The 26,541-nt window shown below is 38.4% G+C and overlaps 2 protein-coding genes across 4 annotated transcripts in view; one reads left to right on the forward strand and one right to left on the reverse strand.

Moving 5' to 3' along the window:
• Window positions 1–335: 335 nt before the first annotated feature.
• On the reverse strand, window positions 336–6,746 carry LOC133535351 (insulin-like growth factor-binding protein 3). Its single transcript, XM_061875120.1, has 4 exons — window positions 6,214–6,746; window positions 6,065–6,093; window positions 5,869–5,988; window positions 336–2,756 (listed from the first exon to the last, which is right to left on the reverse strand). The coding sequence occupies exons 1-4, from the start codon at window positions 6,521–6,523 to the stop codon at window positions 2,652–2,654; spliced, it is 564 nt and encodes a 187-aa protein (XP_061731104.1). The 5' UTR covers window positions 6,524–6,746; the 3' UTR covers window positions 336–2,651.
• The window catches only part of LOC133535349 (SPRY domain-containing protein 3-like), a 50,938-nt gene continuing 26,865 nt past the window's right edge, over window positions 2,469–26,541 (forward strand). For 2 of the 3 annotated variants that reach the window (XM_061875117.1, XM_061875119.1), the window contains exons 1-3: window positions 11,902–12,038; window positions 14,195–14,341; window positions 17,375–17,450. In XM_061875117.1, coding sequence (XP_061731101.1) covers window positions 14,214–14,341; window positions 17,375–17,450 — 204 coding nt within the window. In that variant the 5' untranslated portion in view covers window positions 11,902–12,038; window positions 14,195–14,213. Of the gene's footprint in view, window positions 2,607–11,901; window positions 12,039–14,194; window positions 14,342–17,374; window positions 17,451–26,541 lie in introns of those variants that run through there. The other variant, XM_061875118.1, reaches the window with a different exon arrangement.

Consider the following 26,541-nt stretch of genomic DNA (forward strand, 5'->3'; position numbering starts at 1 on the left):
TATTGACAAATTCAGATTGTCTTCTGACATAAATATATTCAGGAAGAATTAAACATTAAGTCATCGTTCATAATTCAATATACAGTAGCAACCAACAACTGAAGGGAACTCTACAATAATATGACTGTTATGTACAGTGTTTGAATTGTATTTTTGTACAATTCACTTTAATAGATAGTTGGATAGTACTTTATTGATTCCTTCAGGAGAGTTCCCACAGGATTTTTTTAAATAAATTCATTAAAATTCACCTAATATAGGTTAAATAAAGAACACCAATGTAACCTATGTGTACATTTTCCAAAGCCGAAAAGACTATAAAAACCAAAACAATCTAACGCTGCTTCTCCTCTTTATTAGCATGCTAAATAGCATTGGTTAATCCCTGAATTACATATCAATACTGGCATAAATACGGATGAATGGGAACATAAATAAAAAGACATAATACTCTTACACGATTACAGTGGTGTAAAAATATTGTTTTGTGTAAAAATGCTGTAGAAAATTATACATGCAAGCAATCCACAAACCAAAGACATTTAACAACTGTTTGTAATAAATGATTCATTGGGGGGTATCGAGAGAAAAAATACACAACAAATATTAGTTACAACAGCAATGAGATCCAATATTAATACTTGCTGTTACAGTCTTGTATAATGCAAATGTGTTGCTTGAATCGGTCAATAAAGTTCCAAAAAACCCTTCCAATTTCAAACAGTTACCACGGCAACCAACACAAAACATATGGATGCTCAGTTTTATATTACCGTATTTCCTTGAATTACCGCCGGGGCGCTAATTAATTTAAAACCTCTTCTCACTCCTGCGCTTACCAAAGGCATGCGGTAAAAGTAAGCATGCGCTAATTATTTTAAAACCTGTTCTCACTCCGGCACTTACCAAAGGTATGCAGCAAAAATGTGAGTGTGATGTAAGCTTGGACCTTAAATCCAACTGAATAGCTCTTGATTTTCTTCCCTTTATGCAATTTCAAATTACCGGTATTGAAATCAGCCTCCTCCATTTTGAAAATGATGACAGGGGAAGTGTCACTCGTGACGTCACGAGTTTGACCAGGCGGTAATACTAAGCATGCGCTAATTATTTTGGGAAGCTAGTTTGACCCTGCAGTAATTCAAGGCAGGCGCATACTATATGCCAGGGGTCACCAACGTGGTGCCCGCGGGCCCATGAGGACCAAATGAGTAGCCTGCTGGCCTGTTCTAAAAATAGCTCAAATAGCAGCACTTACCAATGAGCTGCCTCTATTTTATTAAAATTGTATTTATTTACCAGCAAGCTGGTCTTGCTTTGCTCGACACTTTTAAATCTAAGACAGACAAAACTCAAATAGAATTTGAAAATCCAAGAAAATATTTTAAAGACTTGGTCTTCACTTGTTTAAATACATTAATTTTTTTTTTTTTACTTTGCTTCTTATAACTTTCAGAAAGACAATTTTTGAGAAAAAATACAACCTTAAAAATTATTTTAGGATTTTTAAACACATATACCTTTTTACCTTTTAAATTCCTTCCTCTTCTTTCCTGACAATTTTAATCAATGTTTAAGTAGATGTATTTGTTTTATTGCAAAGAATACATTTGAATTTAATTCTTCATTTTAGCTTTTGTTTTTTCGACGAAGAATATTTGTGAAATATTTCTTCAAACTTATTATGATTAAAATTCAAAAAAATTATTCTGGCAAATCTAGAAAATCTGTAGTATCAAATTTAAATCTTATTTCAAAGTCTTTTGAATTTCTTTAAAAAAATTTGTTCTGGAAAATCTAGAATAAATAATGATTTGTCTTTGTTAGACATATAGCTTGGTCCAATTTGTTATATACTCTAACAAAGTGCAGATTAGATTTTAACCTATTCTAAAATTAATTTTAATCAGGAAAAATTACTAATGATGTTCCATAAATTCATTTTTTTATTTAAAAAAAAAAAAAGATTCGAATTGGCTAGTTTTTCTCTTCATTTTTTTGGTTGAATTTTGAATTTTAAAGAGTTGAAATTGAAGATAAACTATGTTTCAAATTTTAATTGTCACTTTTTTCGTGTTTTCTCCTCTTTTAAACCATTCAATTAGGTGGGTTTTTTTCATCATTTATTCACTACAAAAAACCTTCCGTAAAAGGAAAAAAAAAATGTACGACGGAATGACAGACAGAAATACCTGTTTTTTTTTATATATATAGATTTATTTATTAAAGGTAAATTGAGCAAATTGGCTATTTCTGGCAATTTATTTAAGTGTGTATCAAACTGGTAGCCCTTCGCATTAATCATTACCCAAGAAGTACTCTTGGTTTCAAAAAGGTTGGTGACCCCTGCTGTATGCACTACGGCCATTCAAGGAAATACGGTATTTAGACATGTTTTGTGGGTCATGTATGTTGGTGCCACTACTTATACTGGCTTTGTACAGGTGTACCTAACATTGTTACAGGTGCCTATCACTCTTGAACAGAACAGTTCGCTGGATATTCACTAGAGGGCGCAAAAAATCCAAGTTTTTCCTGAAACAGCATCCGGTGAATGGAGTAGACGAGGAGAATTCCTTCAGGTCCTCTTTCTTCAGCCTTCAAAGGTAAGGGCGCTGCAGTCTTTGTTTCCCTCATTAATCCAAGATTGATCAACAAGCCAGGCTGTCCTTGTGTGTGTATGACGTCACTGGCAGGCCGCTCTCGTCCACACACCAGCAGCGACCGCGATGTTTTTTACCTCGGGAGGACCAACACTGTGCACAAATAACAGGACGTGGATATACAGTAGAAACTTATACTGGAATATGTACGGATAAATTATTCACAAAAAAGTCACTAAAAATAAATAAAAGCGTAGTGTGAGTGGCTACTACCAAAGTAGTTTCGGTTAATTCTGTGTTGTGTCCGTCATACTTTATGTTCCGGGCAGCAACGCGCCATTTTATGGTTTCCTTCTAGTTTAGCGGTTTATATATATATTTTTAAACTCCCAATTTCACATTATATTTTTTAAGAGTACATCCATCCATTGTCTACTGCTTATTCCCTTTGGGGTTGCAGGGGGCGCTGGTGCCTATCTCAGCTACAATCGGGCGGATGGCGGCGTACACCCTGGACAAGTCGCCACCTCATCGCAGGGCCAACACAGATAGACAGACAACATTCACACTCACATTCACACACTGGGGCCAATTTAGTGTTGCCAACCAACTAATCCCCAGATGCATGTCTTTGGAAGTGGGAGGAAGCCGGAATACCCGGAGGGAACCCACGCATCCACGGGGAGGACATGCAAATTCCACACAGAAAGATCCCGAGCTCAGGATTGAACCCGGGACTTCTCAGGACCTTCGTATTGTGAGGCAGACTCACTAACCCCTCTAACACCATGCTGCCCAAGAGTATATAACCCATCCATCCATTTTCTACCGCTTATTCCCTTTGGGGTTGCTGGGGGCACTGGTGCCTATCCAAGCTAGAATCGGGCGGAAGGCGGCGTACACCCTGGACAAGTCGCTACCTCATTGCAGGGCCAACACAGATTGATAGACAACATTCACACTCACATTCACACACTAGGGCCGATTTTGTGTTGCCAACCAACTTATCCCCAGATGCATGTCTTTGGAAGTGGGAGGAAGCTGGAGTACCCAGAGGGAACCCAAGCAGTCATGGGGAGAATATGCAAACTCCACACAGAAAGATCCCGAGCTCGGGATTGAACCCAGGACTTTTTAGGACCTTCGTATTGTGAGGCAGACGCACTAACCCCTCTAACATCGTGCTGCCCAAGAGTATATAACCAAACATAATTATTTATTTGTGGGGAAAAGAAGTGATTATTATACAACAAGTTGGGAAATACAGGGCATCTCTATTCAAAATCTTGGGAAAAGTACATTTATTTAAAAATGTATTTAAAAAAATAACTAATATATACAAGCCCCGTTTCCATATGAGTTGGAAAATTGTGTTAGATGTAAATATAAACGGAATACAATGATTTGCAATCATTGTATATCAGTTGAATATGATACAAAGACAACATATTTGATGTTCAAACTCATAAACTTGATTTTTTTTGTAAATAATAATTAACTTAGAATTTTATGGCTGCAACACGTGCCAAAGTAGTTGGGAAAGGACATGTTCACCACTGTGTTACATCACATTTTCTTTTAACAACACTCAATAAACATTTGGGAACTGAGTAAACCAATTGTTGAAGCTTTAAAAGTGGAATTCTTTCTCATTCTTGTTTTATGTAGAGCTTCAGTCGTTCAACAGTCCGGGGTCCTCGCTGTCGTATTTTACGCTTCATAATGCGCCACACATTTTCGATGGGAGACAGGTCTGGACTGCAGGCGGGCCAGGAAAGTACCCGCACTCTTTTACTATGAAGCCACGCTGTTGTAACACGTGGCTTGGCATTGTTTTGCTGAAATAAGCAGGGGTGTCCATGATAACGTTGTTTGGATGACAACATATGTTGCTCCAAAACCTGTATGGACCTTTCAGCATTAATGGTGCCTTCACAGATGTTTAAGTTACCCATGCCTTGGGCACTAATACACCCCCATACCATCACAGATGCTGGCTTTTGAACTTTGCGCCTATAACAATCCGAATGGTTATTTACCTCTTTGTTCTGGAGGACACCACGTCCTCTGTTTCTAAATTAAATTTGAAATGTGGACTCGTCAGACCACAGAACACTTTTCCACTTTGCATCAGTCCATCTCAGATGAGCTCGGGCCCAGCGAAGCCGGCGACGGTTCAGGGTGTTGTTGATGAATGGGTTTGGCTTTGCATAGTAGAGTTTTAACTTTGCACTTACAGATGTTGCGACCAATTGTAGTTATTGACAGTGTTTTTTTTTTTAAAGTGTTCCTGAGCCCATGTGATGATATCCTTTACACACAGATGTCGGTTTTTTATGCAGTACCGCCTGAGGGATCGAAGGTCCGTAATATCATCACTTACGTGCAGGGATTTCTCCAAATTCTCTGAACCTTTTGATGATTTAACAGACCGTAGATTGTAAAATCCCTAAATTCCTTGCAATAGCTCGTTGAGAAATGTTGTTCTAAAACTGTTCGACAATTTGCTTACAAAGTGGTGACCGTCACCCCATCCTTGTTTGTGAATTACTTAGCATTTCATGGAAGCTGCTTTTATCATGGCACCCACCTGTTCCCAATTAGCCTGCACACCTGTGGGATGTTCGATATAAGTGTTTGATGAGCATTCCTCAACTTTATCAGTATTTATTGCCACCTTTCCCAACTTCTTTGTCACGTGTTGCTGGCATCAAACTCTAAAGTTAATGATTATTTGCAACAAATTCTAAAGTTAATGATTATTTGTTTTATCAGTTTGAACATCAAATATGTTGTCTTTGTAGCCTATTCAACTGAATATGGGTTGAAAATGATTTGCAAATCATTGTATTCCGTTTATATTTACATCTAACACAATTTCCCAACTCATATGGAAACGGGGTTTGTATATACACCGAGTAAAACATTGTAAGAAAATATTTCTTACTTTATCACTTGATATAATTTAGAGATATAGCTTGGTCAACTCTACATTCAGTATTTTAAATAATGTAATGAAAATGTCAAAAAGTTCAATATTGTGTTATTTAGTAGTTGGCACCATAATAAGCAAAAGAGAGCCCAAAAATTTCTGGAATAAAATTGAACAAATTTATTGAAATGCACCACCCCCAATAGACTGTTACGTTCTAAATAAAGTAATTGTATTTAATGATTAAACATGATACAGTATGATTTTATCAATACATCTTATGTATTATATTAATTCTAGCCTTGAGATCAACTATAATACTTAAACACTCACCTGCTTCTTTCTGAAAAAGCCACGTTTGTCACAGTTGGGCATGTAGATATCATGATGTGATTTGAATAAATAACTATCCAGGCTTCTAATAAGTGTTGTTAGTAGCTTTCGACATGGGGCCTGTGTGAGAGAAAAGCACTTATAAGACTAATCATTAACAGTATCATAATCACACAGAGGATAACACTGTACTCACCTCCTCTGGATCCTCAGTTGGTGCTGGATCTAAAGACGGACAAAAATCATCATTGATCATTACACTCCAAAAAATGATTGGACTCTCGTCTTAAAAATGATACAGCATTTACTAGAACTGCTGCATTTATCCAGCGTTATCCACCTTACCTGCAGTTTGGCTCTTTTCCGTCCAGTTGATTACGCTGACATTGCTGCAGACCCCCCTGCCCTCCAGCAGGGCGCGGAGAGGTCTGGGGTCGCTTGCCGCAGGTGCACAACGAAGGCCGCTGGCACAGCTCAGAGTGTAGACCCCACACGGCTCTCCCAGGGCCAGAGTGGTGACGTTTAAATCTCCCAGCGTTTGGGAAGGCTTCCATTTGCACCCAGGACATCCTCTGGACAGCGTAGTTGCCGGCCTGGGGCTTGAGAGGCCTGCCTGCAGGAAAAGAAGCCCCAGCACATTCAGACATAAATGCATCCCCCACTTGAAAGTTGTCCAAGAGCTTGATTTGTTGATGCCTCCGAGGACCTCTGAATGAAGCCTCCTTTGGTTTATTTCCCACTCAGCTTTGAAAAGTGGATAGCAGTTTGCTCAAACCAAGAAATGGTGATAATGAGGCTGACAGATACCACTGGCAGCAGCTTTTAAAGAGCCAAACAAGCGAGGAGAGGTATGGGAGGGTGCGTGATGAAGAATGCTAGTTTTCCCTCTCATTTCCACAAAGCTGAGCACACACCCCCCACACACACACACACACACACACACACACACACACACACTCATACCATTTGCTGTCTGTCATCTTGAAGGATAGTCATGTTTTCTCCCCCAGCATAAATCAACAGTGACGTTTGTTAATCCATTGCTGTGTTTTTATTTTTATTTTTTATACTAGTTAAGGTGTAATCTATCTGAATATACCACTTAGAGGCCAGCATAGTAAGATATGGACAGTTTGTGTGCTACAATTAATGCTGCTCAACACCTACAGTGCTATAGCATTTGCTCATGTAGAACTAAAACCCAGTGAGACATGTTTGTCCTGTGTAAGGGACAAGAACAGTTAAAAGTTTTCAATGTTTTTTTTGTGTCCAACGTTAAAGAAAATATACAGGCAAGTATCGTTATGAACTGCTTTACATTGTAGATAATTAATGTTTTCTGGTAACACTTTAGTATGGGAAACATAATATTAATTAGTTGATTATCAAATCAACAAAGACTTAATTTTGAGTTATTTGGACACTTGAGGAACACATAATGGTTAGGGCTAGGTTTAGGGTTACCAATAAGCAATAATTCCGAGGTTGTTGAGGGAAGATTCTTAGATAATGGCTTACTGGTTGTATAATAAGGCCATGCAGTATAAGGCATTAATAAGTAGTTAATAATGACTAATTAATCAATCATCCATCCATCCATTTTCCACCGCTTGTTCCTTTTGGAGTCACAGGGTGTCGCTGAAGCCTATCTCAGCTGCATTTGGGCGGAAGGCGGTGTACACCCTGGACAAGTCAATCAATGTTTATTAAGAGCCAATATGTTACTAATTTGCATGTTAATAATCAACTAATTAACGGTGAATATGTGTTCCCCATACTAAAGTGTTACCTGTTTTCTTTAATCACACTTCTAAATTTTGATTAATCACATTTAATTGCAATAAATTACTTGCTTTCATATTTTCGCTAATTAAAAAAAGCCAATATTTTTAATTTTTTTTGTCATAGAGCAACGTTTTTTAATTTGTTATTTCCATCCATTCATTTTTCCACCGCTTATTCCCTTCAGGGTTGCGGGGGGCGCTGGAGCCTATCTCAGCTACAATCGGGCGGAGGGCGGGGTACACCCTGGACAAGTCGCCACCTCATCGCAGGGCCAACACAGATAGACAGACAACATTCACACTCACATTCACACACTAATTTGTTACTTGATTACACATAATTCATTTGCTCAAAACTTAACAGTTAGATGACTCTGATTTGAGGCAGAGATAATTATGGCCAACCTGGTTTCAGGCGATCTCCTCAATGATTGGTCAAAAGGCAGTCACGTGACTACACGGCGCCATGACTGCTGTTAACTTTGAGCTCATGCCATGTGTTTGCGGTGCATCCTTGTTACTTTTTCTACGTGTAAGAATGCCGTGGTAGCGCAGCATGGAGCTGCTCCACCAACAATAATTGTGCAAAGCTTTTACATCGCTTTCCTAACAACCTGGAAAGAAAACATGTATGGGAAATGAAGGTTCACCGTCAACACTGGAGAGCCACCAACTACGGTGTCTTGTGCGAGATAAACACCCAACACAACATCTGCGGATAGAACACACACAAACTAATACAAATAAGTTAATGTGCAGACATATGGGGAATTATCTACAAAAGTACACTTATTAAAGATCAGTTAGAATATTACGTAACGAATGATACAAACAGTGATTAGAAATACATAGGATGCAGCCACCACAGTTGACGTATTTCACACAAAAGTCACAATTTCTCAGTGAGTGTTGGTCCAAAGGTAATGAGGATTTTGGCAAAGTAGGATAGTTCCTTTATTTGATTGTTCAGTGTATTTATTTTTTTAACGTTTTTTTGTACCGTCGGGACAACCTGTTGGACACGAAATACTGCGGATTGCATCAAATACAGCCCCAAAATTTTATTTTGACAAAATAAAAGCCTGTTTTATCGTAAGTTTATGAGCTGGAGTATGTTTAAATCTATATTTTGACATATTATTATGGTTTATTTTGTCAGGAAAACTAACGTCTTCAATGTATGCTTCCGGGCACAGTCACTCATGTTATTGGTAGAAATCATGGCGTCTGTTCTTTAGTTGGCCAAACTCTCTTTGCACACGACTCTGATTTGAGCTACTATGTTACTAGAGCAGTGTTTTTCAACCACTGTGCCGCGGCACACTAGTATGCTGGGAGATACAGTTTGGTGTGCCATGGAAGATTATGCAATTTCACCTACTTGGGTTAAGAATATTTTTTGCAAACCAGTAATTATAATCTGCAAATAATGTGCCGTTGTTGAGTCTTGGTATTGTCTAGAGCTCGGCAGAGTAACCATGTAATACTCTTCCATATCAGTAGGTGGCACCTGTTAGCTAATTGCTTTGTAGATGTCAGGAACACGTGTATGAGACAACGATGGTTTGTTGTGATCCCAATATGCAGACGACAGCGGGAGGCAGCATGCAGGTGAAAAAGTATCTAATGCTTAAACCAAAAATAAACAAAAGGTGAGTGCACCTAAGAAAAGGCATTGAAGCTAAGGAATGGCTATGCAGAACAAAACTAAAACTGAACTGACTACAAAGTAAAGAAAAACAGAATGCTGGACGACAGCAAAGACTTACTGTGGAGGAAAAACAGCGTCCACAATGTACATCGGAACATGACATGACAATCAACAATGTCCCCACAAACAAGGATAGCAACAACTGATATATTCTTGATTGCTCAAACAAAGTAGATGCGGGGAATAGCGCTCAAAGGAAGACATGAAACTGCTACAGGAAAATACTAACAATATAGGAAAAGTCACCAAAATAGGAGCGCAAGACAAGAACTAAAACACTACACGCAGGAAAACACCCAAAAACTCCAAATAAGTCATGGCGTGATGTGACAGGTCATGACAGTGCACCTACTTTGAGACAAGAGCTATAGGGAGTGATGCATGGTTGGTTGTGGATTAAAGTCCATCCATCCATCCATTTACTACCGCTTACCGTATTTCCTTGAATTGCCGCAGGGCATAATAGTATGCGTCTGCCTTGAATTACTGCCGGATCAAACTCGCTTCGCAAAATAATTAGCGCATGCTTAGTATTACCGCCTGGTCAAACTCGTGACGGCATGAGTGACACTTCCCCTGTCATCATTTTCAAAATGGAGGAGGCTGATTTCAATACCGGTAATTTGAAATCGCATAAAGGGAAGAAGATTAAGATCTATTCGGTAGGATTTAAGGTCCAAGCTTACATCACACTCAAATTTTTACTGCATGCCTTTGGTAAGTGCTGGAGTGAGAAGAGGTTTTAAAATAATTAGCGCATGCTTACTTTTAACGCATGCCTTTGGTAAGCGCAGGAGTGAGAAGAAGTTTTAAATTAATTAGCACCCCGGAGGCAATTCAAGGAAATATGGTATTCCCTTTGAGGTTGCGGGGGGGGGGGGGGGGGGGGGTGCTGGTGCCTATCTCAGCTACAATCGGGCGGAAGGCCGGGGTAGTGGAATAGAGTCATATCCAACAATTGCGAAAACAACTTTTTGCTGTGAACAGAGTTTCATTTTTAATGATTTCTGCTGGTGGTGTGCCTCCGTATATTTTCAATTAAAAAAAAGTGCCTCCGCTCAAAAAAGCTTGAAAAACACTGTACTAGAGAATATAGTGACCAACTTAAAGGCCTACTGAAATGAGATTTTCTTATTTAAACGGGGATAGCAGGTCCATTCTATGTGTAATACTTGATCATTTTGCGATATTGCCATATTTTTGCTGAAAGGATTTAGTAGAGAACATCGACGATAAATTTCGCAACTTTTGGTCGCTAATGAAAAAGCCTCGTCTTTATCGGAAGTCGCAGACGATGACATCACAAGGGCGAGGGCTCCTCACGTCCTCACATTGTTTATAATGGGAGCCTCCAGCAGCAAGAGCTATTCGGACCGAGAAAACGACAATTTCCCCATTAATTTGAGCGAGGATGAAAGATTTGTGGATGGTGATATTAATAGCAAAGGACTAGAAAAAAATTAATTAAAAAAAAAAAATAAAGTAAAAAAAAAAAGTTATTGCAATGGGACGGATTCAGACGTTTTTAGACACATTTACTAGGATAATTCTGGGAAATCCCTTATCTTTCTATTGTGTTGCTAGTGTTTCAGTGCGATTAAATAGTACCTTATTGTCGGAGGGGTGTGTCCACGGGTGTCTTGACGCCAGTCTCTGAGGGAATTCGACGGCAGCTGCATGGACGGTGCAAGTTCAGCTGATCTCCGGTAAGAGGCGACTTTTTACCACAATTTTCTCACCGAAACCTGCCGGTTGACAAGTGGGCGGGAACCATGTTCGCTTGACCGCTCTGATCCATAGTAAAGCTTCACCTCCGTGAATTTTAAACAAGGAAACACTGTGTTTGTGTGGCTAAAGGCTAAAGCTTCCCAACTCCATCTTTCTACTTTGACTTCTCCATTATTAATTGAACAAATTGCAAAAGAATCAGCAACACAGATGTCCAGAATACTGTTGAATTGCGCGATGAAAAGAGACGACTTTTAGCCGCAAATGGTGCTGCACTAATATGTCCCCTCCAACCCGTGACTTCACGCGCACGCGTCATCATTCCGCAACGTTTTCAACAAGAAACTCCGCGGGAAATTTAAAATTGCAATTTAGTAAACTAAACCGGCTGTATTGGCATGTGTTGCAATGTTAATATTTCATCATTGATATATAAACTATCAGACTGCGTGGTCGGTAGTAGTGGGTTTCAGTAGGCCCATATATAATCAATTTAAACTACATTGGTGGTGTAAAGTTCCTATAAAACATGTTTATGTTAGTTTGAATAAGATACGGTACATCTAAATATTTTGGAATGCCACAAAATGCGTTCAATCTATCAAGATTGGTTGTTTACATTATGCTTATCACCACAGGAAATGGCTTAAACTAAACTATTTTATCATTGAAGTTAAAAGTTAGTATTGGTTGTTTTAAAAAAAATATTCGCCTCTTTAGTTGATGTTGCTTAAAGAATCTATCAATATGTTTGAAAAATAAAATGTACTATATAGAAAAAATAATTCTGAGTTTATTCCACATATGATACGTTGTATGAATCCGATCATTTCATTGGTTGTGGAGGCGGAACATCCGGCAGCACAATTTGTACACGGAGTGGAAGACCTCAGCTCCCTAAAATCGAAAGAAAGCCCGAAGAACGTCGAGTTGCGTCTTATAAAATAGTAAGGAAACGAAACACGAAAACGATAACATTAGTTGTTGATGTTTGAGCGAGGTGTTGTTAGCTCGAATGAGAAGCAAATAGCCGGCCAGTCGACGAGTTGGGAGTCGCGTGCAGCGTTTGCTGTCGTCGTAAATATCTAAACTCAAGTGTTGAAGCTAGTACTGTTTTACTCCACGGCAATATTCCGTGGGATGATGCGAATTATCCGACGTTACTACATGTGTTTGAGACTAGTCATTGAGGTCTTGTTGTCAGACTAAGGTCTTGCTGTGGGTGTATTAAGTACAGGAGTTCTGCATTCTATTGCGTTCTACCGACATCGTAAATCTTCCATGTCCGATCGTAAATCCAGACCATAAAGTGTTGTTGTTCAAACCTGGAACATGGTAGAAAATCAAAAACATTAACGTCTTTAATTATACATAGCGTTTTTACAAAGTTCAGTTCCAGTTTTATTTCGAAGATGCGATATAATGTAATGCATTGCACAATTCCAGTTGTTTCATTACAGCACATCCGAAAAGGAGTAGGAAGAAGCATCCATCCATCCATCCATTTCCTGCCGCTTATTCCCGTTCGGGGTCGTGGGGGGCGCTGGCGCCTATCTCAGCTACAATCGGGCGGAAGGCGGGGTACACCCTGGACAAGTCGCCACCTCATCGCAGGGCCAACACAGACAGTCAGACAACATTCACACTCACATTCACACACTAGGGCCAATTTTAGTGTTGCCAATCAACCTATCCCCAGGTGCATGTCTTTGGAAGTGGGAGGAGAGTTTATTTAATCCTACCCCTTTTCATACCATAGCAATTTTATCCAATGTCTTTGTTCTCTGTAACAGAACAGTGAACACAAAATAATAAATATTATACCATAGTATAAGCACACAAATATTAAATAGATAAACATTAGTCTCAATAAAAAAAGGGTTGAAGATGTTCGTCATAATTCTTGTTTTGTGTACTTTGTGAACACTTGTAATTTGAACAGTCTCTTAAACGGAATTATATTAGTGCTTTGCTTAAATTCTTTGGTTAATCCTTTCCATAATTTTAATTCCGCATTCCAAAGACATGCACCTGGGGATAGGTTGATTGGCAACACTAAATTGGCCCGAGTGTGTGAATGTGAGTGTGAATGTTGTCTGTCTATCTGTGTTGGCCCTGCGATGAGGTGGCGACTTGTCCAGGGTGTACTCTTCCTTCCGCCCGATTGTAGCTGAGATAGGCACCAGCGCCCCCCGAGACCCAAAGGGAATAAGCGGTACAAAATGGATGGATGGATGCAGATATCCTAAAAATGTTTTAAACTAGATTTTCCTCTAAAGTTCTATTTCTCCTCTTTTGTTGAAAAGAATTGTTTTACATTCTTGGGTAGCAGGTTATAGTTTGCTTTGTACATCATTTCAGCTGTTTGCAAATGCACCAAGTTGTTGAATTTCAATATTTGTGATTCAATAAATAAAGTGTTTGTATGTTCTCTATATCCAACATTATGTATTATTCTACTTGATCTTTTTTGTAACACAGTGAATGAAGCGCACATTTGTAGTTATTTCCCCATATTTCTACACAATAACCCAGATATGATAACACTAGCAAGCAGTACAGAATGAAATGAAAAAAAATCCTTGATATTTTTTAATATGCGGCGCTCAATTGGAAAACTTTGGACATCCTCGTTTCCGAATTAAAATGCTACAACAAAACTTACACAAGTAGGGGTAATTTATCTTAGTCAGTTTATTTCACAATCAATTTTTCCACGAGTGCTTTTCTTGAAATCAAGTCCAATGGTTGCAATTGAAGCAATTATGTATTATTGTAACAGGCTAGGTTGATCTCGTGCTCTTAATGTTTTTGGTTTATCTGTCAAACTTTTTTGAACAGTTTATTGTGTGTACTCTAATTGTGATGACTGACTGAGCTAATAATATTTAATCATAACTCATTAAAACATTCTCACACATTTCCTACGCCAATGAGGTTTTGTTTTCAAAAATTAATAAAGCTAATTTTGCACTTATCAAGAAATCGAAATACATATTTTTGCAAATGTATACATGATTTCAGCTGAAGATTTGAATGTAAAGCTAAGTTCGACTTTGAATGCTGTTTTCTAATTGTACTGTTTTGTTTGTTTTGTCTCTAGATTGTGATGATTCTCACAAATGGAAGACATCAACCTACATTATCGCTTTTTGAACTGGAGAGGGCGAATACGAGAAATTCGTGACGGGCGAGCAGTGCGATACCGGGAGCGCCTGAAAAGGATGCTGAGGGATGGAGACGTGCTCAGGTAGCACCATTACACCTCGGCACTGACTTCACTTTCACTTTGTTAGGCCAAGTACATACGAACACAGATACTTAAAAAAACATACTCTTTTAACTCTGTACTCGTGTCTTGCTCTGTATATTGTACAGTATTTTGTATAGTGCTTTGTATATTGTACAGGATTGCTTATTATTTTTAGTGGTTGGTAGTCTGTTTATTTCAATTCTTATTTTTCTTTTCTTTATTACCCATTGTGCAATTTATTTTTATCCCATATTTGTTCCCACTACCGCACCTTAAGTAGGAATCTTTAATCTCGTTATATGCAATTATAATGACAATAAAGTCCATTCTATTCTATTCTATTCTAAAAAAAAGTATATCCGGGTTTGTCTCTGTCTACACGCCTACATGCCCTGTCATGCACATTTTGTCCAATCAGATACCCGGAAAAGCAGTCACACCGCTGTTAATATGGGTTTTGTGATATAATAGGCGTACAGGGACATGTGCATTATCTTTAAAATCACCCCACACTTACACAAAGCCCAGGAAACATTATGCATGTTTTTTTTTAAGTGCCTAAAGCACCCATACACGTGTGTGCTTCTGTGAAACCCAACACATGTTGAATTAGAATACACTTGTCATTAATATAGTGATATATTACATGTACAATGAAGTGTACATTATCTTACACATAAGCACACTAACAAGGAGCCTAGGATACACCATGTTTGTTTTTTTAGTCGCTCGAGCAGGTTATATAGTACATGCACGGTCACATCACAATCTATTTAAGATTAAGATTAGTTTATTTCAAAAGGGACAATGCAATTTCATAAAACACAGACTTCCTCCCACCTTCAAAGACATGCACCTGGGGATAGGTTGATTGGCCACACTAAATTGGCTCTAGTGTGTGAATGTGAGTGTGACTGTTGTCTGTCTATCTGTGTTGGCCCTGTGATGAGGTGGCGACTTGTCCAGGGAGTACCCTGCCTTCCGCCCGAATGCAGCTGTGATAGGCTCCAGCACCCCCCGCGATCTCAAAAGGGACAAGCAGTAGAAAATGGATGGATGGACATTGGACATGGTTAAAAGGCCAGAATTAGCCAGAAGGCTAATTTTCATCTGTTGTCCCCTGGCCATGATGTAAAAAAGGCAGTACAATTATAATTTCAAAGAAAAAGAGAAAAAAAAAAAGGAAAAAAGCACACAACATATATACGATATCATAAAAAATAAAATACAACATCACAACATAACATTTATCTTAGCATCAAAACAGGCTCATCTTTTAGTGCTGGCAACTGTAGGTGTTGAAAAGCTACATTTTAAATTTTCTTGTGAAGGCCTTGTATGTTGTGACCAGTTTAACGTCCTCGGGTACTGAGTTCCATACATTTGCACTCCTTACTGACCAGGCCGACTTACTGCTCCTGCGCAGAGGAATATAACAGTCACCTCTGACAGACCCTCGAGTGACACGCTCACAGCTGTTTTTTTTGGCTGATGAACTCTGCCAGAGGATCAAGAGCCACTTCATACAGTACTTTATAGGTCAGTTTGAAGCCTGCAGATGTGTGACGACTGTCCCAGTTTAAAAAACTGTATTTTTTAAAAAATGGCACAGTGATGTGTAGATTTTTTTATACATAACTTTAATTTAATTTAACTCTGACCAGCCTGAGACCAGCTGGTAAGGCAATATTTGAAGTGCTGCACACATGGAAACAACACAACCATCCATTTTTCTACCGCTTGTCCCTTTTGGGGTCGCGGGCGGTGCTGGAGCCTATCTCAGCTGCATTCGGGTGGAAGGCGGTGTACACCCTGGACAAGTCGCCACCTCATCACAGGCCCAACACAGATAGACAGACAACATTCACACACTAGGGCCAATTTAGTGTTGGCAATCAACCTATCGCCAGGTGCATGCCTTTGGAGGTGGGAGGAAGCCTCATGGGGAGAACATGCAAACTCCACACAGAAAGATCCTGAGCCCGGGATTGAACTCAGGACTACTCAGGACCTTCGTATTGTGAGGCACATGCACTAACCCCTCTGCCACACATAAGTACATCATTTCATGGTCTGTTGTTGAATAAGGGTTAAAAACATGAGATAATATCACATCTTTTTTATGACAAAGCAAAACGTCCTGTATGTCAAAAGTTGTCCCATCAACTGGAGGTCTGATTGGGATTATATCCAAAACAGCTGACTGTCATTGGCGCCGGCGGGAGTGTCACAGCATAATGGGAGAGTAGTGTAGAGTAGTTGGGGGGCGGCATGGCGTAGCTGGTAGAGCGGCCGTGCCAGAAACCTGAGGGTTGCAGGTTCGCTCCAAATCGCTGCCGTTGTGTCCTTGGCCAGGACACTTCACCCTTGCCCCCAGTGCCGCTCACACTGGTGAATGAATGATGAATGAATGATAGGTGGTGGTCGGAGGGGCCGTTGGCGCAAACTGGCAGCCACGATTCCGTCAGTCTACCTCAGGGCAGCTGTGGCTACAGATGTAGCTTACCACCACCAGGTGTGAATGAATGATGGGTTCCCACGTCTCTGAGCGCTTTGAGTATCTAATAATAGAAAAGCGTGACATAAATGTAATCCATTATTATTATTATTATTATTATTATAGTGTAGTAGCAGTGTCTTTCAAGTGATGTAGTGTGAAAGTAGCACCATGTTAATGTTTAAACATATAAACATACTTTTAGTGTTTTTAAAGCCGGCAAGCCAGTGTTGTTTACCTTTGTGCTATGGAAATGATGGCGCACAAACATGACGTCATCTGATAAGTGTAAGCCATAACTCCGTTTAAACAGTCTACGCACACACGCAGAGGAAAGAGTTTTGGAACACTTCATCCTGGCCAGGGTTTTCAAAAGTGTGTGTTTGCATTTAGAGAAGAAGCCAAAATGCATTGAAAAGTATGAGTTTTTAAAGAATCCGTGATTGTGTAGACATTGTTTTAGTCGCTCTAATTTCCTGCACGTTCAAATTGTCAAATGGTCTTTGTGTTTGGTTTCTATAATCTCATTGCAGGTACCACGGGAACTCGGATGAAGTTGGCTGTTTTGTCGCGGCCAGGCCTTTGTCGAAGAGAAATCGCTATTTTGAAGTAAGAATTTAAGACATGTAGTAGAAAAGAAAAGTTGTAAAATATCACTGTTGTTCTAAAAGGGGTGTTCAAATCAGATATTGATATCGGTCCAATTTCAACAAAAAACACTTATGGGATTCTATAGTCTTGCATCGAAAATCTCTAAAAACTTCGATTGAAGCAGTCCTGCACCGCATTCACTTGTGCAAAGCTGGACAGCCAGTTAACGCCTAAATGTTCCCCAATAAGCACACATAGTTGATATCTTCCTCTATTTTAGTCAAGTCATTTACAAAAAGGTAAACATGGTTGGCTAATGGCTACTAGGAGCTACCAGCTATACAACAGGTAAGCACATATTAGCACCTCAGTTAGACATATGTGATAAGTGTCCTTCATTGAACAGTGTTGCAGTTTAAAATGCCCCATTCGTCAATATAAAAAATATTAAATAATCAGTTGCATATTACCTACAGATAAAAGTGTCCAAGGCAAAAGAGTTTCAGAAAGTTTCTAAATACGAACGTATCCCCATCATTTAATATATTGCATCATGATCTTAATAAGTTATTTTGTCAACGAGTTGTCGTCAAACAGAAAATTACCACTCCACTTGAACACACAACTGCATACAGCTGTGAAAATAACATGTGAAGACATGTTACCAAGAATTGATAAAAGTGAATCTTGACTTAAACAAGTTGAAATACTTATTCGGGTGTTACCATTTAGTGGTCAATTGTAAGGAATATGTACTGAACTGTGCAATCTACTAATAAAAGTTTCAATCAATCAATCAATCAATGTTACTTTTAGACTGTCAGCGTATTCTTGTCCCAAGGTGCCACACATTAAAAGAATAGTCAATAATTTATTTAAAAATATATTTGGCTTTCTGCAGACTCAGAGCTTTTGTCTACATAATGCTCTTAAACTAAAGAAGAAAACATACAAAAACTATACAGTGTATATAACGTAATGTAACCATATACAATAATAATGCAAGCAACCATTTAAAAGGATATATACTTTTTTTTTCTCTGTAGAATTGTTTACTATTGTACTTTAATTGAAAGGTAAATAATATTGTTATCCTAAATGAATAAAACACAATAATAAAATGTGTCAATTTCTATAAGCAAAACTTTAACCTAAACAAATATTAACATCTTCGAGTGTATTTTTTTCCAGTTGGAAAAATGAGGTGGGACGTCTTTGTTTATTGCTATCCACGTGTTCGGGACAGCATTTTCCCTTTCTCGTCCGTGTTGATGGGTTAATTTCACCCATACAATTTGAAGCTGAAATATTACCACAACGGGCCTTTTGGCTCTGTAATCTTATGTTTTTCCTCCTAATTTGGTGCTAGCGGGGTGTATAATATAGCCAGTAAGAGTCATGGATGCATGGTATTCTGGGTAATTGTTATGTTGCGTTTATAATGTGTTACTGAGCCGATGTTCTCCCGAAATGTGTATGTCATTCTTTTTTTGTGTGGGTTCACAGAGTGTGGCGCATATTAGTAAGAGTGTTAAAGTTGTTTTATATCACAGCCTTCAGTGTGATCTGTATGGCTGTTGAACAAGACCCTGGTTTACACATAGTACATGCAAAAAAAAAACTCCTCGACCATTTTGAAGATGACGACAGGGGAAGCGTCACTCGTGACATCACGAATTTTACCCGGCGGTAATAGTAAGCAGGCGGTAATAGTAAGCATGCGCTAATAATTTTGTGAAGCAAATTTGACCCGGCAGTAATTCAAGGCAGGCGCATATTACATGCCCGGAGGCAATTCAAGGAAATACGGTAGTTGTAATTCAAGTGTTAAAAAAACTATACAACCAAACTATAGAAATAAAAGTAAGATAGTGTAAAACCACCATGCCTCTGATTTCAAACATTATTTTGTCATATAAGTGTAAAAGTAAATTAACCAGTAATTGTTTACTAGCAGAGGGAGAGCCATAGTGCCTGTGGTATAACTAAAATAACTACTGATCATATTAATGGTATAATATAAATAAAGGGGGGGAAACTATTACAGTTTACACGTAACACCCTAATTCCTACAGTATTATGATACCAAAATAGACTCACCTTAATACAAAGTCAGTGGGATACCTGTCATTGTTTCATGGCAACTCATTTTGCTAGCTTATTGAATAGCGAGCAATGATCGAGGGGTTTGGAGACCACTGCTTTATATGACAGCAGTAACAGCAACACAGCATACAGTGTAAAATAGATCATATATATTTTTAATTATAAATAGAATAAATACAATACAAAATAAAATGTATTGGGCGGTAAATAATACAAAAATTATATGAATTGTGACACCTAATCTCAAATCATTTACTGGGCAAAACTTACGGACTACAAATGTTGTCAAGTTGTATTTGTTCAACTTTCTGGATACTTCTATATGTTTTCCAAGTTGTACTGATAGCTTTTGTTTAGTAATAATATGAAGTCATAATGATGGGCTCGTGACACCACTACCCTGTGTAGGTATGTAATGGGGTGTGTTTACAGTGCACTTCTGACAAAACAATTGCCTGCATTTGCAGTGGTGTGTTAGGCCCATAATTACTGTCTCTGGGGTGTGTTTCAGTAGAAACCACTTACTGTTTTGTAAGGTTGCTGGCCTTAAGGCTGATCCATCAGCACTGGAAGTCCCGTGATTTCCAGTCTCGATCAAGGAAGTGCTGTCAGTGAATCAGTCGGGGCTGTTGAGATATGACTGGAATTGCCACATGGACTCCCTGTATTGGGTTTCCCAAGTGCAAACCTTTCCCATTTTCCCTGTCTACACCTACACACATGAGATAAGTCATCAAATGATGCACTTTTGTTAAACAATGACCTTTCTCCAGTTGTCTTAAATTAAGTCTTTATTTTTTCCATGAATTACATGAATGGGTGGGTGTTCTTTACCGTCAAGACGTTTTCCCCTTCCTAGTCTACATGCAGTAGAGTACATAAATAGGAAATATTAAATGGCTGTCATCTTCAAATTGTGTAGATTAAAAACATGGTCGTAATGTATGTTGAATGAAACATAACAGGCTTCAGATATAGGCTGTCTCCATTGTCATGAGTCATAACAATAATAAACAATACACCTTAGTGGAACTAATCTTACAAACTTTTGGATTCACGTCAATCCAGAATAATAGGGTTTATTAACCTTAACACTGAATTAGTAATTTTGCTCTTGATATTAATCTTTTTCAATAATTATGTCTAATTACTTACACTTTAACAGGATAAACCTTGTCTAATGGTATGAAACAATGGGTTATTCACAAGGCTTATGTCAGGCTAATTACAAAAATAAATACTAAACTAATATACTACAAAAGAAGGCACTCATAAAAACTAATAAATACATTTACATTAGGGCTGGGGGATATATCGATTTAACGATATATCATGGGTTTGCCTCTGTGCGATATAGAAAATGACTATCGTAATATTCAAGTATACGTTCTCACGCAGTTGCTTTTAGCTGCGGCCATTACACTACAGGCGTTTCTCAGTCCTTCTCGTCTTTTCTTTTCACGGAGATGTAAAACAAGCCCACCTTCTTACATACGTCACATACTGTCGCGCGTGTAGCGTCATACACCCTCGCCGAGCAAAGAAGTAAATGGTAAATGGTGGTACTTGTATAGCGCTTTTCTACCCCTTTTTAAGGAGCCCAAAGCTCTTTGACAGTATTTCCACATTCACCCATTCACACACATTCACACCCTGATGGCGGGAGCTGCCATGCAAGGCACTAACCAGGACCCATCAGGAGCAAGGGTGAAGTGTCTTGCCCAAGGACACAACGGACGTGACTAGGATGGTAGAAGGTGGGGATTGAACCAGTAACCCTCAGATTGCTGGCACGGCCACTCTCCCAACTTCGCCACGCCGTCCCGTTAGCTGAGGCAGGTGGTGCAAGCGGAGCGGTGCGATTGACATTACAAGAGAGAGAAGGTGCGAAACTGATCAAAAATGGAGGAAGAACAATTAATGCCCCAAAAAAACAGCAGGGGGTCCATCTTTTAGCGGTGGTTTGGCTTCAAGCGGGAAGATATTCCGCAAACAACAGCAATATGCAAAGTATGCAGCAGGAGTGTTGCTACAAAAGGTAGCAACACTACTAATTTGTTCTTTCATTTAAAAAGTCACCCGTGAGAGAATGAAGACTATTTAATAAATACAGTTTTGGTAAATTGACTTACCGGTAGTTGTGATTTCCCTCTCTGCATGAAAGTTTAAAATGAGCATATATTAATGCAGTATGAAGAAGAATGTTTGAATGTAGACACATAGAATCATCATACTGCTGTGATTATATGCATCAGGTGTTCATTCAAGGCTAAGGAAAAATATCAAAATATATATCGTATATCGCGATATGGCATAAAAATATCGAGATATTAATAAAAGCCAATATCGCCCAGCCCTAATTTACATACAGTTAAGCAGTGCTAAAATAAATACATTCTTACTAAATAATAACTAAAACCATATGTTTCCTAAAAAATCTGTAAGTGCAAATGAAAATACAGCTTCACCACTTTAGTCATCATGTTTGCGCTTAAGAAATCTCTGACTTTAGCTCCAAAATTCTGTTTGTTTCATATTGTCATTACTGCCACAAGTGGTGGAAAAGGGTATTACAACCGAATACCGCTGTGGCCCATATAAACCACAGCTGAGGAAAATATATTTTTGGAGGCCCAACAATGGTGAACAAACAATGCAGTAAAACACCCAAGGTTGAATCAGAGCTGATTCAATTCCATTTGGTTTGTGTTTGTAAACTAATTATCCCATAGTAAACACTTAAATGATAAAAAATTATTTCCAAAATCAACATTTTACACTTATGCATACCTCATCAACTATATGGATAAGGGTTTTAAGCAGGGATGTTCAGATCAGGGTTTTATGCTGCCGAAATCGAAACTATCATCCATCATTGAGATCTGCCAATACAATCACAAGTTCTAACTGTAAATTTATTCATGAGTGCTAATAACAGTATATACAATTGATGGAGCAAAACAAAGTCACCAGAACACAAAAACAAAGTCAAATTGAAAACTACAATCTACTACTCATTTAAATTCCTTGGAATTAGTAAAGATTAATAAAAAAGAACACAAAACATATTTTAGGAAAACAGAAATATTGATCTAATCACCCGAGTTTCGGTCCAATACAGATTCTACCCTTGATATTGACACCACCAAATTATGGATCAAAACATCCTCTTACATGCTGTGTACTGCCTGAGACAATTCTGACATCCCAACAGTTGTTATATTATCCTCTCTCTCGATCATGGGTGTCAAACTCATTTTAGCTTAGTGGCCGTATGGAGGAAAATCTATTCCGACGCGGGCCAGACAGGTAAAATCATGGCATTTAAACTTAAAAATTAAGACAACTTCAGATTGTTTTCTTTGTCTTACTTTGACCGAAAATTGAACAAGAACATTCTGAAAATGTACATTTTAGAAAAAAATCATTTTGACAAAAATTTCAAGTCAGTTAAAAATTCTGAGGAAAAAATTGCTGTAGTTTCAAAAACACCATGAAGAACACAATGAACTTAGACTTTGACTTGGTGTCAAAGCCATTAAACTTTAAATATTTACTGTTTAGGATTCTCATGTTGGCAGTTCCCTATTTAAGGCGGTTGGAGAAGCAACCGAGTGTATCCTCAAACCGCCGCATTGCTGACATCTGCAACTGCCACAACACATTCATTTATCAGCATTCAAATATTACAATTATAATATAAACAAAACAATTATCAAAATGACACCATAGCCGAAATCAAGGTAACATAACTACAAACTTAAACAATGCTAGATTGAAGCATAAAATAAAATGGAAAACACAACAAATGTAGAAACACAATTTTTTATAATTGAGTTCAGAGTGCGCATGGCGCATTTAACCAATTGCGAGCGCTGCATTGAACTTTAACAAAAAAGATGATGGTCACGTTAATGCAAATCTTTGCATCTTACCGTTTAGTTATTTTATCTGTTTAGTAGATAATTTACCATTAAAGAAGGAATTCTGCGTCGATACGGCTGCCATCTGCTGCCAGCCACAACAGCAGCAGCTGATTGCTTGCACCTGCGCTGATTGGAGAAGCAGCAGCCAATACAAAGATCACTTAAAGTCAGCCCACACGGCATCTTGAAACACTGTAATGTGTGATGTAGGTTACATTTGATCTGCTATTGCGACATCCGGTGGACATATTTAAAACAGGAGTTTATTTTATTAAAAACGTGCAGCTTATTTTTATACCTAGCAAACTGATCTTGCGGGCCACGAGCCGGCACACTTGCCAACCCTCCCGGATTTTCCAGGAGACTCCGGAAATTTAGCGCCTCTCCCAAAAACCTCCCGGGAAAAATGTTCTCCCGAAATTCAGGCGGAGCTGGAGGTTACGCCCCCTCCAGCTACATGCGGACCTGAGTGACGTGTCGACAGCCAGTTTTCACGTCCGCTTTCGCATAATGTAAACTGCGTGCCTGCCCAATGATGTTATAACTGTAGAATGATCGAGGGCGAGTTCTTGGTTTCTTATGTGGATTTATTGTTAGGCACTTTCATTAACGTCCTCCTAGCGCGGTAACAACACACAACAACAGCAGTCACGTTTTCGTCTACCGTAAAGCAGTTCATCTGCCTTAAACAGCAATGTTGTGACACTCTTAAACAGGACAATACTGCCATCTACTGTACATGCATCACAACACCTCCAGGCAACTTCAACCCTTTACTAATACCCTCCTCCATTCACATCCCATCTCCCCGGATTGTAAATAACCTAATGTAAATAATCGAATGTATTTCTAATGTATATACTTGTTCTTATACTCACTATTCTCTCCTGGCTGTACATATCCTACTAAGTAAGACATACTCTGTTTCAATGTCCATTTCTCTGTTGAGGAAATTGTTGATGACTGAAGTACTAATATCAACCAAAGCCCCTCATCCCACCCCCCGGAATGTAAATAATGTAAATAATTCAATGTATATATTATAATGATTAACTTGTGTGATGACTGTATTATACTGATAGTATATATTTCTACCATGAATTGATTAACGTGGACCCCGACTTAAACAAGTTGAAAAACTTATTCGGGTGTTTCCATTTAGTGGTCAATTATACGGAATATGTACTGTACTGTACAATCTACTAATAAAAGTTTCAATTAATCAATCAATCATGCATATGTGACAATAACATCTACGGCTTTCAGAGAGTGCAGTGCACAACTGCGCACACAACAGCTGTAAATATACTCCTCCCCTCTTAACCACTCCCCCAACCACGCCCCCCGCCCCACCCCAACCACTTAACTATAAAAGCAGTGATGGGCAAGCTACTTTGAAAATGTAGTTAGCTAAGCTACAACTCACTCTTGATTAAGTGTAGCTTAGCTACAGGGTGAGCTATCCCCAGAGAATTGTAGCAAGCGACACGACATTAAAGCTACATTTAACAGCATTCATATGTATAGGTCCACAAGTATAACATGAATGTTAATGTAACTGAGAGTGTACAAATGGAATCGCTGACCATATTCTGAAATCCCAAAAAGAGGACACATTAATGCGTGCCAAGGCCGGTATTAGGTGAAAATTTGCCAATGATTCTCGAACTTGCTTCATAAATAATATATTTATTTAAATAAAGAATTTTTTCTCCTCTGTTGACGGCAGTGTTGGTGCTAGGAATTTTCAAAATGGGGTCCCACAGTAAATTTTTGGGGTCCCACTTTTTTGTCAGTATTTTGAAAAAAAATTAACGTATGCATTATCCTGTTATATCTCACATACTATATTGTGTTTTGGAAAAAGGTTTTCATAAATGTTACTTAATTCATTAAAAAAAGAAAAAGAAAAAGGAAAACAAATTTGTATACATATGTAAATGTATTCAGTTATAAACATTCATACACTTTTTTCTTTCCTTAATGGATCTTAACATTACCGCTGCTTGTAGTTTTTTCTATGTTTTTATTTAATAAGTTGGAGGTGTATTTATTTCAGTATAAAAGTGTAAAAAGTGTTTTGTTTCCGTCATGAAATTATGATAAGGGTGTGCCAGGGCATACATACATTTTAGATTTAACGCTTAAATCTCTGTAGTCTACATCAACTTCAGATCCATCCCTCATTTCAAAATGTTTTATTTTTTTTATGTTGTTTTTTTTTCACATTTTTTGTCAAACAAAACTATGTCTTAATGGCAAGCATACAAAATATGCAAAATATATTCCACCAAAAATATTTTTCAAAGTGAAATATTTGATGTGAAGTAATCAGAACCTTGGATATGTCAATAATTCATAGTAACATTGATTTTGATTCAATATTATGTTTTGAGCAATGACAGTTTGAAAGAAAAAAAAAACAGCTTTGTTTTATTATTCAACATTGCAACTTTTTCTAAATTACATTTCACCTTTAAGCTTTTTTATTTCACTTTTGTTGTGTTTTTGTTTATTTTAATAGTATTTTTAGAATGTGCCGTGGGCCTTTAAAACATTAGCTGTGGGCCACAAATCGCTTCCGGGGCACACTTTTGACATCTTTGCAATAGATAATAAGAAATTAAATCTGATAAATCTATCGATAAAAAGCAGAGCCTGGAGACGCATGCGCGTTTATCATAAATGATAAATAAATAATGATAAATGGGTTGTACTTGTATAGCGCTTTTCTACCTTCAAGGTACACAAAGCGCTTTGACACTACCACATTTACCCATTCACACACACATTCACACACTGATGGAGGGAGCTGCCTTGCAAGGCGCTAACAGCACCCATCAGGAGCAAGGGTGAAGTGTCTTGCTCAGGACACAACGGACGTGACGGGGTTGGTAGTAGGTGAGGATTGAACCAGGGACCCTCGGGTTGCGCACGTCCACTCTTCCACTGCGCCACGCCGTTCCTATCATAACTCTCTCGCTCCCTCTGTCTCTGCCCCTCCCTCACAAATGCTGCTGCGTGTGCACAATTTTGTTTTTAACCCCTTCTTAACTCTGAACATACATTGAAAATAA

Source organism: Nerophis ophidion, linkage group LG16, assembly GCF_033978795.1.
Source record: "Nerophis ophidion isolate RoL-2023_Sa linkage group LG16, RoL_Noph_v1.0, whole genome shotgun sequence".
In the NCBI taxonomy this organism is placed as follows: domain Eukaryota; kingdom Metazoa; phylum Chordata; class Actinopteri; order Syngnathiformes; family Syngnathidae; genus Nerophis; species Nerophis ophidion.